At 41.7% G+C, this 14,959-nt stretch overlaps 2 protein-coding genes across 2 annotated transcripts in view; one reads left to right on the top strand and one right to left on the bottom strand.

Moving 5' to 3' along the window:
• Window positions 1–193: 193 nt before the first annotated feature.
• Window positions 194–2,993, top strand: NOL7 (nucleolar protein 7; the record flags this gene model as incomplete). The annotated part of the gene is made up of 8 exons (XM_079533917.1): window positions 194–348; window positions 445–505; window positions 581–639; window positions 739–770; window positions 1,155–1,239; window positions 1,622–1,743; window positions 1,819–1,896; window positions 2,876–2,993. 8 exons carry the CDS (start codon window positions 194–196, stop codon window positions 2,947–2,949), a joined length of 666 nt encoding a protein of 221 aa, XP_079390043.1. The 3' UTR covers window positions 2,950–2,993.
• A 1,505-nt stretch (window positions 2,994–4,498) lies between these two features.
• Window positions 4,499–14,959, bottom strand: part of RANBP9 (RAN binding protein 9) — a gene marked incomplete at both ends in the record, with an annotated part of 36,460 nt that continues 25,999 nt past the window's right edge. The window contains 8 exons of the mRNA XM_079533165.1: window positions 4,499–4,629; window positions 5,002–5,113; window positions 5,557–5,708; window positions 7,572–7,693; window positions 9,440–9,587; window positions 11,153–11,343; window positions 12,703–12,811; window positions 14,139–14,251. Of these exons, the coding sequence (XP_079389291.1) occupies window positions 4,499–4,629; window positions 5,002–5,113; window positions 5,557–5,708; window positions 7,572–7,693; window positions 9,440–9,587; window positions 11,153–11,343; window positions 12,703–12,811; window positions 14,139–14,251 (1,078 nt within the window). The remainder of the gene's footprint in view (window positions 4,630–5,001; window positions 5,114–5,556; window positions 5,709–7,571; window positions 7,694–9,439; window positions 9,588–11,152; window positions 11,344–12,702; window positions 12,812–14,138; window positions 14,252–14,959) is intronic.

The raw sequence follows: 14,959 nt of genomic DNA, 5'->3' as shown, positions 1-14,959 counted from the left end.
AATAAAGCCTGCAGCCGGCCGCTCCCGTGTCCGCGTCTGACTGCCAGCGCCGGGGGCGGTGGGTTGCGAACAACTGGGCGATAAGGGGGCGAGGCCGGAAGTCGGCGGAGCGTTTTCCGGAAGTTGGTAGGCGGGTTCCGGAAGTTAGCGGAGCGCTTCCGGGTCGTGCTGAGGCCGGTTGAGGAGCGTGGCCATGGTGCGGCGGCAGGAGGAGGCGGCGGTCCCCGCGGGCCCGGCCGCCGCGCCGCTCTCGTCCGAGGATGACGAAGCCCCCGAGGAGCTGTCCTTCGGCACGGCGAGAGCGGAGGCCGAGGCCGAGAGGAAGCTGGTGGGGGAGGCGGCTCGGAGGTACGGCGTCCCCTCTCCCCTTTCCGCTCCCCCTCTCACCCGGCGCTGCGCTCACGGCGGCTCCCGTCCCCTTCCTCCCCCCCCCCCCCCCCGCAGGCACCGGGAGCTGCTGAAGGAGAAGCGGCGGCGGCGGCAGGAGCTGTTCACGGAGCAGAAGGTACCGCGGTCGCCCCGCAGCCCGCCGCGAGCCCGGCAGGCCGGGCCCCGCGCCCTCATCGCCGTTTCTCCGTAGAGAAGGAAGCTGCTGCCCGAAGCCCTGCTGCAGGAGCTGGCCGCCGCGCCGCTTGCTCGGTGAGGATGGAAGGTGGGGGGCCACGGGTGGCTTTTCGGGGGCACGTGGCTGCGCAAAGCCGGGCTGGGGCTGCAACGTGCCTTTCCCTTCTCTCGCAGAGCAGAAGAGCCGAGCCCCGCGGCTGCACCAGGTACTCAGAAGGCTTCATTTCCATAGCTCAGTTTGCAGAGAATAAAGGTGGGATGGTACCCCCCCATTTCCAGCAGTGCACGGCTGTTCTATTGCACTGATTTTTTGTCCTGTGTTGAATCCCATCGATTTGGGCCTGATGGCAAGGAACAGCAAAGCACTGTTACTTTTTGGAGGGCTCCCCTGAGACTTAAGCCCTCCTCTTCAACAGCCCTCCCTGGAGAGCAGCACTGCTAGTTGTTACCAATCAGAGCAGCTGGAAAGTGCCTTTTGCACTTAAAGATGGATGCTCGTTCACAGCTTGTGTTGCTTCATTTCTGTTCCTCTTACTTACAGTTCTAGATTGCGTTTTTGGGATATTTTTCTTCTGTTGAATTTTCCTTAGATAAACGCCCTGAAGGGGGGTCTGCAAAACAGAGTGAAGACCGCATCCCAGGACAGGTCAAGAAAGGCAAAGCAGGAGGCACCAGGTACAGCAGGAGCAGATGTGGGGCATCAGTTCAGTGCTGCAGCGCTGTTTCCTCCAGCCTGAGGTTGAGGGAGGCATCCTGCAGCTGGATCTCCAGGATCTGTTTTTCACTTGATGCTAGCCCTGCTCTTGCTCTAATTGAAACAAGTGTGCGTGACTTAAGTCTTCTTCACTGTGCTTCTGCCCTCATCACAATGATTGTGTATGGGAAAGTAGCACTAACCTCCTCTAACAGGAGTTTGTGACTCCCACCAGTCAGGGCAAGCTGCTTCAGCTCTTGGCTGATCATCAAACCAGTACTGACAGCTCAAGTATCAAAATATTGATTAGCACACAATGTTTTGGGTTCTGTAACTTTGCCATGGATTTACATTTCTAACTAGGTCAAAAGGAAACTATATTGCTGTGCACTTGAAAGATGAGAACTTAACAGGCCTCCACCAACAAACAGCAAAAGACTTCATACACAGTCAGCTCTACGGCCCCGGCACCAACCGCACAAGCGGTAGGTGGTTTTCCTTAGATCTGCATCTGGATTTGTCTGTATTAATCTTCATAATTAATATTCATCTCGTTACAGCAAATGAATTTTTTTCCATTGCAAACAAGAAAGACTCAGTTAAAAAAGCTGCAGTTCAGTTTGTGGACAAATCTTGGGGTAAGTAAAAGAGAAAAAAAAAATGCAGTTGGCACTACTCCATGCTTATATGCCTAAATTAGTGTTTAATTGTAGGGTTCTTTTTTCATTTTTAATGCTTTTCTATATGTTACAGGGCTTTAGTTTGTATTTTGCTCAGGGGAAGAACATGTAGCAAGGGACCAGAGCAGGATGCATAGTGAATACTTGCTGGGGAGAATATGGAATGACTTGTTAGCTCATTTTTTATACAGTTACAAACAGTATCTTGGTCCAGAGCTGTGTTCACTGCCTAAACTAACCATTATAAGGCTTATGGCCTGAGCTGCCAAAGTCAATTCTGATCTTTGTAAGATCTTAAAGCAGAGGGAAGTTGTACCTTTGCTCTGTTAAAAAGTGATGTTAAAAAATGAACAAAAACAGACTTAACATCAGTTCTAGCCCTATGCTGCTGCTCAGCCACAGAATGATTCTGTGTGGATCATAGGTTTGGTATCCCATTGTAGTGATAGGACAAGGGAGAATGGCTTTAAACTAAGAAAAGATTAAGTTTAGACTAAATAATTATTTGCTGGCTGTGGTGAGGCACTGGCACAGGCTGCTCAAACCTGTGGCTGCCCATCTCTGGACACGTTCAAGGCCAGGTTGGATGGGATCCTGGGCAGCCTGAGCTCGTGGATGGAAACCTCGCCCCCTTCCAAACTGGCTTGATTCTATGGTCAAAAAAGATTAGATAGCAATTTGCTTTTTCCACTTGTGCTTTAAAAGTGAAAGCACTATTGCACCCCATCCTGCAGGAGGCTGGCCAGTGGCACCAGCATGTGCCAGTGGAAGCCTTCTGTTCTCTATGAAACATAACTAAGAGGAAGTTATCAGCTTTCCCTTTTGTGCTTCTGCCCAAGCTTGAAATGCTGCAGTAATGGAATGAATTGCTGCTAGTCACACAGCTGAGCTAAGAACATGCTTATAGGCTTACTGGTTTTGTTTTGTTTTGTTTAAGGGCTAGAAAAAAAGCAAAGAGCAACAAAGTTCACAAAATACTGGGTCGCAAGAAAGGTGACAAGTACGCTTTGAAGACAGCTTTTTCAGAAGATGCAATCAGTGGACATGTACTGAGAGTTAATTTCTCCTCACTTACACGTAACAGGTGAACAGGTGCCATATCCCCTCCACCCCCTTCTCCATCATTACTCCTCTCTTTCAGCTGCAGGCAATGGACAGTTTCACAAAGCAGTCCTGGTTGCCCTCTGCATTCTTACCTCCCCTGGCAGAAGTTGTTAGGGAAGCTGACACACTGCTGGTCACAGTCATGATGGCATATCCTTCAGGGGCTCTTATAAGCTCATCTCACAGAGCTGGACTTTGTTCCACGAGGCAGCTCAACTGCAAAGAATAAAGATGAATGATTTCATACTTACTCTTGTGGATGCTGTGCTTCCTAAAACCATCTATTATTTCTGCCTTTTCAGTACCCACATCACTTGGGAGAGGCTGTAGGCTAGTATTAGAGTCCTTACATCACTTCACACAGCAGGGCCGCTTCTAGCCAGGCTTGATTACTTTCGAGGAATGTAATTTATTATTTTTTTTCCCCCTACCTTCAGGGAGTGTTCAACTTGCTACTTTGACTTAGCAGTGCTAGCTCATGGTAAGAACACACCCTTTAATTTTCAGCAGCTCTGACAAGGGAGGTGGTATCGTAGGGTCCAGCAGTGAACCACCGTTCTAGGATAAAACTAGAACAAAGAAAATGTAGCATACAAGCCCATGCTACCACGTATGTAGAAGTAAGTTTTTAATGACTGGTTAATTATGGTATCACTACATTTTATTGCAATATAGTACTATTTAAGCACTTTTAAAAATGCAAGGTGTACAAAGATTAAATTAAGACTGTAAATTGACTAAATATTTGGTTTTTATATAAATAGGTCATAACCACACTGTGTTGACATGTAATACTGTTATAATACAACAGTTAAACTGGTGAGTCTACACAACAGAAGCTGTCTGTAGTTAAACAAGGAAACAAAGTTGAAAAGACCATGTTAAAACAAAAACTACTAAGATCAACAGGTTGGGATTGTAAGTAGCAACAAACATATTCACTCAGCTCCTGAGTAATTCAAGTTTTACAGTACACATTAAAAAATATCATTTCTTCCCATCAACACTATATCCAAACCATCAGGTGTTTATGCATTTTGCAAATTACATTGATTGAACTATGTAACAATGGGGGTGGCCGTTGGCAAGTCATCCTGCTTGACACATACATCACCCACGTGCTGATACGTCCACGTTTCTGCTCTTCTGTCCCACCACAAGGCAGCAGGATTTTTGGTTTGTTTTAGACAATCGTTGAGAGGATTTGTATTTGTCAATTTGGATGTCTGACATTATCGGTGATATTTTCCACTCTTAGTTGTCTAAGAGGTTTAAAGATGGAAATTCTCTAACACTAAGTTAGAAATCGTTTGCATCATGCTGTAAACTAGGAAGCAACATAAAGCGACAGACTTGTCCTTAGTACATAATTAAAATTCCAAATTCCAGTCAGCAGAGCTGGTCTACTTTCCATAGTGAATACACCACACCATTTCACAGATCTTCAAATGCATAGCTAGTGTAGGTAGTCTTCCACTGTGGCAAAAGCACAGGATCCAATTCCCGATCGAGCCATCAATCCCAGACACTGTGATGCTTGTCCCATTGCCAGGGCAAGCGGTGGTTGCTTTGGCAGATTGTGAGTCTCTGGAAGATTAACAGCAGCAGTTAAAACATCTCACTTGGTTTCATTGTTTTCTTGTACTAGAAAACTCAGAATCCACACACTTCCTTCCAAAGCTTACTCTCGTGGCAAAACAGCAGAAACAACGAAGGCACACTTTAAAATTCTCTGCAGAGCTCTATTACTGAGCAAGCCACTTTTGCTTTGAACTAATAAAAACAAGGAAGCAGTGCATCTACACACCCCCAAAACTCCCTTCTGCTCACAGGGCATTCAATAGCAGTAAGCTTTGTTCACCACTCAGCCACCTCAGTGCTAGACCCAGCAAACAGCGTACAGTGAGCAGCGGTGTGCTACCCTGCTTCCCTGAAAGTGCAGAACCCACCAAGTCTTACCTAGTATTGCACTATTGAGTACAGAGCACACAGGTTCTCTCTGAATTGGGTCAAGCTGATTTCCAACAGGGCTGCTCCACGGATCTGAATATGCAAGTAAACTGAACGCATCCTGCAGGAAGATTATTACATCACAGCTGCATTACACCAGTGAAAACCTGGACCTTTTCTTAACACATTTTGACTCATGACTCAGAGCAGTCTCAAAACACAGCCAACTACCTGCACACAGCATGTTTCTGGCCTCTACCAATTCTTGCTAGAAATAGTACCTATGATTCCAGTGTCCAAGCATGGTTAGAAGTGAGATAAGGGGACACGCTACATTCATCTCTGCTTTTAACTGTTTTACAATATGAAGTTATTTTCTCCATGAATGTGCTACTTGGACAAGACAGGAGATGGTACCACACCACAGCTGACTGGGATACACTCACACCAAAAGAAACCACAGTGAAATCACAGAAGTTTAAGCAAAACGTTGTTATGTAGCATGCTGTGAGAAGTGGGCAATGCAGTTGTTCACCTTAGCAGCAATTCCAAGACAAAGCATACCTTGAGCATTTTCTTATTTGCTGTGTTTTTGCCACATTCTCTTCTTAGTTGTTCACTCATCGCTTGCAATTCTCTTCCAAAATGGATCATTCTTTCAATAGCTGCTTGGCTCCCACCACACAGCTGACGCCTTAACTGACTTGAATCTACTTCTGCAAAAACGATATCGTCATCATCACCACCACCAGAGCGAAAATTAAAGCCTATGGATCTGGGGAATGCACTGATTTCACTTGAATCATCTGCCTTCTCAGGAGGGAAACACGGAGGGCCACAAATCCCAGCACAGTGCACACCTATACTGCTGTTAAACAGCTCCTTAACGTTAACTTAAGGGGATTCAGCCAGCTGCAAAGGCTGCCTGCCTGTGCTCTTAATGTTGCAGTGGTTTATTTTAACTTACTAGATTACCAACTGAGTTGTACCCTAAAATTTTATAAGAACACCAATTTAAAAAAAACAAAACAAAAAAACAACCGTGCATTTCCAGCTATCTTATTAATTCTTCAGCACTGCACTCAGAAAGATATGCCAGATCCTGAACCACTAAATCGGAGTGAAAAAAACACAAGCACTACACAACAGAACCAAAACTTGCCAGAAATCCTCCAATGGCTTTAATGCTACTGTTATGAATGTACACAGTCCTTGCAGCACATACTAGCTTTCAGGCTTATTTTGTCATCAAGTGGAACACTACAACTGCCTTCTTTGCTGTTTTGTACAGTATTCCAAAACACTACTTAGTTTTAAGCATGTACTAATGCTTTTACTTTGCACATTCCAGCTAAAGAATTCATCCTTTCCTTGCTATTCTTCATCAATAAAATCAAGTTTTTAAACCAGATCTTGATGTACAGATCACAAAGCCATTCATCCTTCCCATCTCAGCATTGCTATGTAGTGATATATTTTCCACCACAATTTCAAACACTGTTTTAAAAAATAAAATCAACAGTACACTTTTTTCCTCAGAAGAGTGTCAGCTCTGGTAAGATCTGCCTATTTTGTATGTCACACACAGCACTAAAGAGATTATGTAAATGCTTCAAAAAGCTGCAGCAAACTTCTCAAACTGCAAGATGTCAACAAAGCAGCCTGAGGAGCCACCTCTCTTTTTAGAAAAGAAGCACCCCCAAGTCTTCAAGCAGTGCTGTCCCATGCAGCCACTCTGCATCTGTCACAGCCTCTGTGGACAGGGCTGCAAAAGAATAAAGAAGTTTTTTGGTTTTCCTGTCATAGAAACAGGGCCGTGTTACCACTGTAATGTAGGGAAACGATCTGGGAGATAGAACATCCCTCCTATTCGTGGCCAAAACAAAGTTCTATTTGCTTTTGAACAGTTATGCAGTATCCACCAGCAAAGCTGCATGGTCAGCAACTGCACTTGCCCTTGGAACCGTGGAGCTTTTGTAGGTATCTGTTAGCAATACTGCATTTTGGAAGTTTACCAGTGATGTCCTGAGCTTCATACTTCACGTGAATCACGTATTAATTGGTATCTGTGTAAATTGATTGCTTGAGAATACAGTTCTGCAAGAGCACAAGTAGCTGGGCTGGTCTCTTCTGTTTCTCAAGATGCAAATGGCAGTAATTACCACAGCCAGACTGTAGCCTGTGTGCTTTCTGCACTACTGGACAGGGACAGTGTGTGCCATAACTGCCAGAGTAAATGGCATCTCTTTAAGCTGTGCTGTCAGAGGGCGCTTAAATGTTCATTTGCCAGCAACAACAACAGGCATGGCAATATAAAGCAGGCTAAAGAACATCTTCTCAAGAGTATTTCCTTAGAAACCAATACTAGTTTGCCTATCCACAAGTCACCCCTTCCCCCTGCTCCCACACTGCCAACAGACTGGCTACAGTTATGAGATGTACACATCATAGCAGAACAACAACAACAGAAATTAAGGTTTCAGCTAATATCCTTAATTTTCAAGTTGGGAAGCATTGCAAGTAAAAACATAACCTTGTTGCCATCACTTAATAAAAATGTAAGAAATATCACTGCAGACCCATTTCTGTGTCACATTCTTCCATTTCGTGATCATGTTTAGAACTACCATTTAGGAAGCCATTGGATGAAGTCTCAGCAACCCCATTGGAGTAGTGATCTGTTTCCATGTCTACATCATTGCTGAAATGAGAGTAAGAAACAAGTTTTATTCACACTTAAATGCTTTGGGTTAAGCCCTCTGCAGTTTCAGCACAACACCTCACAGATGCTCATCCTGCCTGAGGAAATACTGCTTTTATGTATTACCAAGGTGGACCACAGGTTTTTTCCATAGCAACCAGAAATACCAGAGCAGCAGCAGGAAATATTAAGGCTCTCCCAACATTAGCATTCAGGAAAACACCATTTTCAGATTGAAAACACAAGATGTGTCCACCAGTATTCAGGTGTCAGTATTGTAACACTTTCTGAAGGGACAGCAAGACGACCTTACCTTGCTTATGTATCTGAACATAGAAAGAGGCAGAGAATATGCACTGAAGAAACACCTTAGTTCTGCTTCCCCCCGTCCCCTTCTTTTTCAAAGCACAGCTAAGTAAATATGACACTCTCAAAATAGGCCTGACATTTAGGTAAATTATATTCACAAAAAAGCCTCAATCTCCCATTTACTCTCAGTGGAATTTCAGGGAAAAGGAAGAAAAGCCCAGAGCAATTACCAAGAACACCAAGACGCTGAAAAAGTCAGAGGTAAATTCAACTCTGCAACACGCTTTGCTCACAGCAGTCACACAAAGACACTTTTAGGTGCCATGGTTGCCATGGTGGCTCTGGAGACTGACCTTTCCTGATAGTACAAGCTTTGGAATAGAATAGGGTATAACTATTTTGTCACAATCTAAAACCTTTCACAGGACCAAAAAGATTTAGAGCTTTAAAGCTTGCTGCCAATAGAACCAAAACACATTCAGCTTCCTCTGAAGATGATCAAAAGATCTCCTTAGCTGGGCAACTCTACAATAAAGGAACTGCCTTCGTCCTGTGAGAAATTTCAACATTGAACTCTGCCAAGCTGTTCTGCAGGGTGATTGCTGACACAAATGCAAACTGGGAAAATTGTTACTCCTACTTTCTGCTAATGTCATCGCAGTCTAACCGTGCTATGTTTTTGTTGTCACATACATCTGAGTATCTTAGTTGATGCCTTGGGGAATGCATTTTGGACAACACAACAAAGTACTTATGGATTTCAAATTGAATCAAGTTATGCTGCATTTGTGTTAGTCTACAGAGCTCGATATTTATGCCCAGATTCATGCATCATTTTCGCTCTTTCTACAGGTGACAGCAATGGAAGGTAGGCAAACAATTCCTGTTATGTGTGCAATGGAAGAGTATCCATGTTCCAGATGTACCTCAATTGTGTTCAGCCAGTAGATAATGCACAAAGTGAAAGTATCCAGACAACTTTTTATTGCCTACACCATTTCCTATCCCATTCGATCAATACAGGGGAACATTCTTAGCAGTAGGGTGTATTTAGCTACTACCTTCCAAACAAGAGCTCTTAAACTAATGTCAGTGGTGTAAATTAAAATTACAAGCGAGCTACGTAGTCTTCCCTAAACAATTTCTAAATTGACCATAAATAGCTGTCAGCAAGATAATTTATTTTTCTTCATTGCATTTCTTTAACTGAACAGGAAAAAAACAACCAGACTCTTGAGCTGGAGAAGTTAAAACCAGAGCAGACTTGAGCAATCACAAACAGAAGCAGTTTTTTCTCCCTTCCCTCCAATGCCCTCCAAGAAATCCTGTAACTGTTCTTGAAAGAAAAAAAATTCCACTGAGAACTTTTCTCTGTAATAAAAACAATGTAGACAGCACAAGTGTTAATGTATGTTGGAAGTATCCAAGTTCACTCACCTGGAATAGCTGTTAACCTGCTGAGATCTTGATACATTTATGTTGTTAAGCTCTGGTACATTCAAGCTGGTGGCTGTATGCTTACTGTGACAGTAAGATTGATGCCCTTTATTTGATATTACTCCATTACTGCAACTACTTTCAAACCCTGAAAGAAAGTTTTTATAGTTGTAATTAATTACAAAGAACTTTGTAAATACCAATTTACAAGTGAAACAAAAATAGCTTAATTGCTCCCAGTCGCAAAATACTACATTTGTCAAACAAATAATCCTAAAAAGGCAGCTTCCAGGCTTCAAGTATTTGTACCATTAAGGTTTCTACACTGCAGAAATGAAAACATTAAGAAATACTAGCACACAGATGGGAAGATCTTTTCAGTTGCACATACACATGAGTAAGACATAAAACTGAATCAATACAATCATTTATAAACATTTCTGAAAGAAGCAAGAACGTTTAGGCCACTGTAATAATTAAGAATGTAAGCAGACATGTATCATTTTAATTCTTTTATCACATAACTATCTTTGGAAACACACAGTAAAATTAAGTATTGAAATGTTTTCCATGCTGCTACATAAACACAACCCTGCTGCTTTCCTATATAATTATTTTAATTGCTAATATTGTGCTTTGCTAAATAAAATTATACCATGCTGTGAAATTATGACGTCTGGCTAAAACTCCTTCTGACCCCTCTAAAACATAATCAATAAACTGCCATTGGAAGCAAACATGTAATTGGCAGTCCTATCAAGCACAAACGTAGGAGCTCCCAAATATCATCTCACACAGAAACAGGTCATAGGAAGGATTCATTATTTAAAAAAATAAAAACAAAAAACCCCAATCACCTCCTCCCCCCCACCCCACTGCCACTTTCTGCTATTCAGCAAATCCCAAATCTCAGTGTTCACAACACCATTTTACCTGCCTGCTTATTAAGTAGTGCCTCTGCTTTCAAAATAAGCAAGTTAGAGGTGCTTTCTACAATACACCACAACGAGAACCCGAGGAAACAACAGCAACTCTGAGCATAACAAGACTAAAACGCCTGAAGCAGCAGCTGGTATACTGGATGCCACGGGGCCAGTTCAGATTTAAGGAAGAAACAGAACTGAAAATTGACAGCCTTCACACGCTACCAAAGCAGAACTGGCTTCAGAGATGACATGCTGAAGTACCATTTTAACATGTCCCATCCCTGTGCAGGGATCTCTCCATTGGCATGGGGCAGCCCTGACCATCTTCATCTCCCACTGAAGCTTTGCCACCACTACAGGTGCTTTCAGAACAGTCTCAGCTGTGCAGACTGCAATGTGGCTGCCAGCAGTTTGTTTGTTTGTTTAACCTAGCTTGGCCAGCCAGCTCCTAATATTTTCTACTATTCCATGAACAACACAGACCACCTACTGGATTTCAGGCACCTTGCCTAAACCATGGATTAGCATCAAAATGACAACAGAAATTTCATGTCAAAACACCACACCTCACAGAAGCAATGATGTCTTAAGATTTCATTTCATAAATACAGTTCCTGTAGTGACTGGGAATAACAGACTTTGACTGTCAAATCTCTACTTCAGTGCAAAAAGCCTCAGCCCTAACAAAACCAGCCTATCCACAGGTTCAATGCTTGTGACTTCTCCCAGTACTCAAAGCCATAGAAGAAAGCTTTACAGATTTGCTATATCCTCCACATCAACTTACCAGAAAAGTGTGTGCTGCTCCCTTTGCCTGTTGCCAAATTGTGAATATTCATTCCATGGCTGGGGCTCATGCTAGGGCTACTAAAAGACCGTGGGCTAACAGGGTAACTATCCTGAGATTTTGGACTGTGGCCTCCCAAACACCGCACTTCGCTGTCTGTACCATTCACCATCTCTATGAACTGGCGCACCCTAAACAAAAGACAAAGTTAAGCTCGTAAAACAATTCAGACACTTCAATTTACCAATGATATCAGTGATTTTAGTGTTAAATGCACTTTAAAACAGTCTGACTCAACAAAATGCTGGATGTCACTAATCCAATCATCAGCAAACAGAGTATTCGGCCAAAATAGGAAACTATGAAGTTTATGAGGGAGAAGAACAGGAACGTTATCTTTGAGGATAAACTCTGGCAATAAGTCCTCAAAGTTTAGAGCACTAAGATGTATTTTTTGTTTTGTTTTATTGGCAGGGGCAAGCGTATTTCTTCAGAAGGATACATAATTCTGTTGTCATGCCTGTTATTTCTCTCAAAGATAATACAAACACACTTTGACTGCCTGGAACAGTAAGGATTAAATGATAACTTCTTTAACATGAAACATTTACACCGGAAAACAGTTTAGTAAGCAAACTCACATACAAACCTTCCTTTTAGAGGTGGTTACTCTTTGTCAATTTTAAGTAAGGAGATTTTACTATGGATTTTGATGAAGCTTAGAGCTACTGCTTAATGTTTTAGGCTTAGGTAATCTTAACGGAGCAGGCAAAATTTAGCAAGACAGATTGAGAAAAAGGTAACATACAGTTGATGTTAGAGTGAGGTCTTTCATCAAATCACATTCTGTGATAAGTCTGCAGTACTATCACACGAATTCTGTTCAGCACTCGAGTGCGACAGACTTCAAACATTCCAAGTAAATTAACTGAGCATAAAAATTCCAGTGCTTTGTTTTTATATAAGGAGCAGATTTTTTCCCCACGTTCTAATGTCGTGACATGATAAGCAATTTTGGAGGTTCAGCACAGCTGGCAAGTAGAAATGCCAGAATGAAGGTGAATATTGCATGCCCATGAAGCTACGAGGACTCTTGGGGATTAGTGAATTTTCAGTGTCCAGAGAGGTTTGCAGTTCAGTGACAAGGAGTGCAACAACTCATCTTAAAGAGGTGTTTAACGTCAGTCAGCCATTTGGAGGAACAGACCAACTCATGCCACAAGACTCTTAACCTTCTTGTATGTGACACTATCAGTTACATTTTAAGTTTTACTTGACACTGAATCCGATTAAAATTCATTTTTAAAAGTACAGAAACTTAGTTCTAGAGGACAAGTCTACAGCAAGACGTGAACTATGCTGCAAAACAAGACCTTGATGACAAAACCTAGTTTAACACGTAGCAAATAAATATAGCATAAAGAAAAAAAACTATACATTTTCTAAAAAATGCTGCTTAACTTTAAGTTTCTGTGAAAACTTTAATTGTCTTTTCTCAGAAGGTAATTGTGTCATCTATAAACACACATCTGTATAATTTGAAGACTCACTTTAATGCAAATAAGAGATTAGGATTTCTTTCTAGTAAACTTGGATACAACTGTTGTGTTGTTTCAATGGCTTCTCCCATTCTTCCTGCTAAAACCAATTTCTGAATTCCTGTTCACCAAAAAACAAATAAGAGATTAGGATTTTTTTCTAGTAAACTTGGATACAGCTGTTACGTTGTTTTAATGGGTTCTCCATTCATCCTGCCAAAATCAGTTTCTGAATTTCTGTTCACCAAAAACAACAGTTAAAACGACAGCTAATGGATTAATACACGTAAATTAGTTATTACAAGACACTGCAACCATTCATCAACAGGGCTGTTCATTAGAAAGAAAAAAAAGCTTAAAGAAAAATCATGCTTCCTTAAAAAGTTCAATAGGCAGAGTGAAGAGTCAGACTCTACCTACAGCTATCTAAACAAGTACTAAGTAAATACTTTTATGGTCAGTGTGTAACTGTTTTGAACAAGGACTGCTCATTTAGAGCTAGATTAAGATTGGAGACATCATTCTGTGATATATTTCTCAGTTTCATACCTTTGTATACAAGCACATACCAAACTACCATCCCCCAAGAATGTCCAAATTACTTCCCACACTCCCAATGGTTCAATTTCAGCCAACAAAATTAGTGTCTCTCACCTGCAACACACGCTTAAAACCAGGTTACAGATAACTAAATCTTTCCACAGCAGACTTGGCAGCTTTAGTTAATGCTTCTGCTGCTGTAACCTGGCACAAGCCTCAAACAGCCTCACAGCTCTAACCACCAACTGAGAAATTGATCCTAATGAAAAACAACCCAACAGACAAGCTATTCTTCCACCAAAGCAGTTTCCCCATGTGCTGTGTCATGCAGTCACACAAATGCTTGTGTTCATACAGCAGGGATCAAAATGAATGGGGGAAGGCACTGTTTTCATCAGGCTGCCAAACAGCACAGCCAGAGCAAGTGAGAAGCTATTAATTCCCCTTCTCCTCTCTCCCTTAACTGTAAACTGGAAAAAAAAATTGACATTTGCTTTAACTCAAAGCACTTTCTAAACTCTAACCTTTATCACTGAGAGAAAAGTTTAAACTTTTATCAACAGCTTTATATTCCTGTTTGTGAGAGATAGGGGTCAGTCACAAGCACTAGTTTACAGACATTACACACGTTTGTTTAAGACAGATCACAATTTTCCATTCAAGAGAAGGACAACAGGTAATTTACCACATCCTGCTACATCAAACAAGCTCCAGGAGTATTAGTGCAGTTCATCTTAGCCAGCTGTTCATATATGCACAGCTTTACAGGAAAGTAAAGAACTGTACTATGAAACAGTGCTGAAAGAATATTCTACAACAATCTTTAAGAGAAAGATCTATGCAGTATCCATTTAAGGGAGAAGGGAAAAGAAAAAGAAAAGAAGATGTAATGTGCTTTCCAGCCTTACTTTGTCTATTTTTAATGGAAGCTAATTCTTCTAGCACAGTCTGGTCCGTGGACCTGGCGAATGCCTCTGCTGTTGCACAGTATCCATGGTGAACTAAGTAAGATGACACCATTCTAAAAATAAACAAAAATAAAACCCAGAAATATTTATTAACTAGATGTGCAACTGAGAACTCCTTGAATGTAAAACTTCTGTTTCTGGAAAAAAAATAGTGACCGAATCAAAGACTTCTATTTGAAGTTCAGAAACTTCTGTCCAAGTCAGGCTAAAGTAATTCAGTTAAGATGCAGTATCATCTCCAAACACAGTACTAAGCCAGCAGAAATAATTTCATTACAATGAATTTTAATAAAATTGTGATCCAAAGTTTGACCAATCATAATACAGTCTGCTACCCAAGCTTCTTTATTACTCATGACACAGACTGAAGTGATTCAGTTTGCATTTTCACCAGGAAATTAACGCAAAGCCAAAGCCACCATTTTTGCACTTCACACACAGAGGAGCCACAAGCGACACTGCATGCCAAAGGCTAAGGAACATTTCCAGTTGCTCAAGTATTATAGCTGACCATTGTGCTTGTGGCAATTTTTCCAAAACACACCAACCCAAACTGGATAGGTCAAATCAGAAGATTTACACTTATTACACATTCTTATTTAAGTAATGACAGAGAAATCTCCCTCGAAAAGCATCTGCTTAATTCATGTGCTTAATTCACATGTATTCACATATAATTCACATATATATTCACAGGTTTTTGAATAAGACATCAGGCATGGCATCCTAAAGACCTCTGAAATCATCAGATTAACTTTTTT

Source organism: Tetrao urogallus (genome assembly GCF_951394365.1).
Source record: "Tetrao urogallus genome assembly, chromosome: 3".
NCBI classification, from domain to species: Eukaryota; Metazoa; Chordata; class Aves; order Galliformes; family Phasianidae; genus Tetrao; species Tetrao urogallus.
The sequence above is the reverse complement of the archived record's forward strand: the minus strand, read 5'-3'. Positions and strand labels throughout refer to the sequence as shown.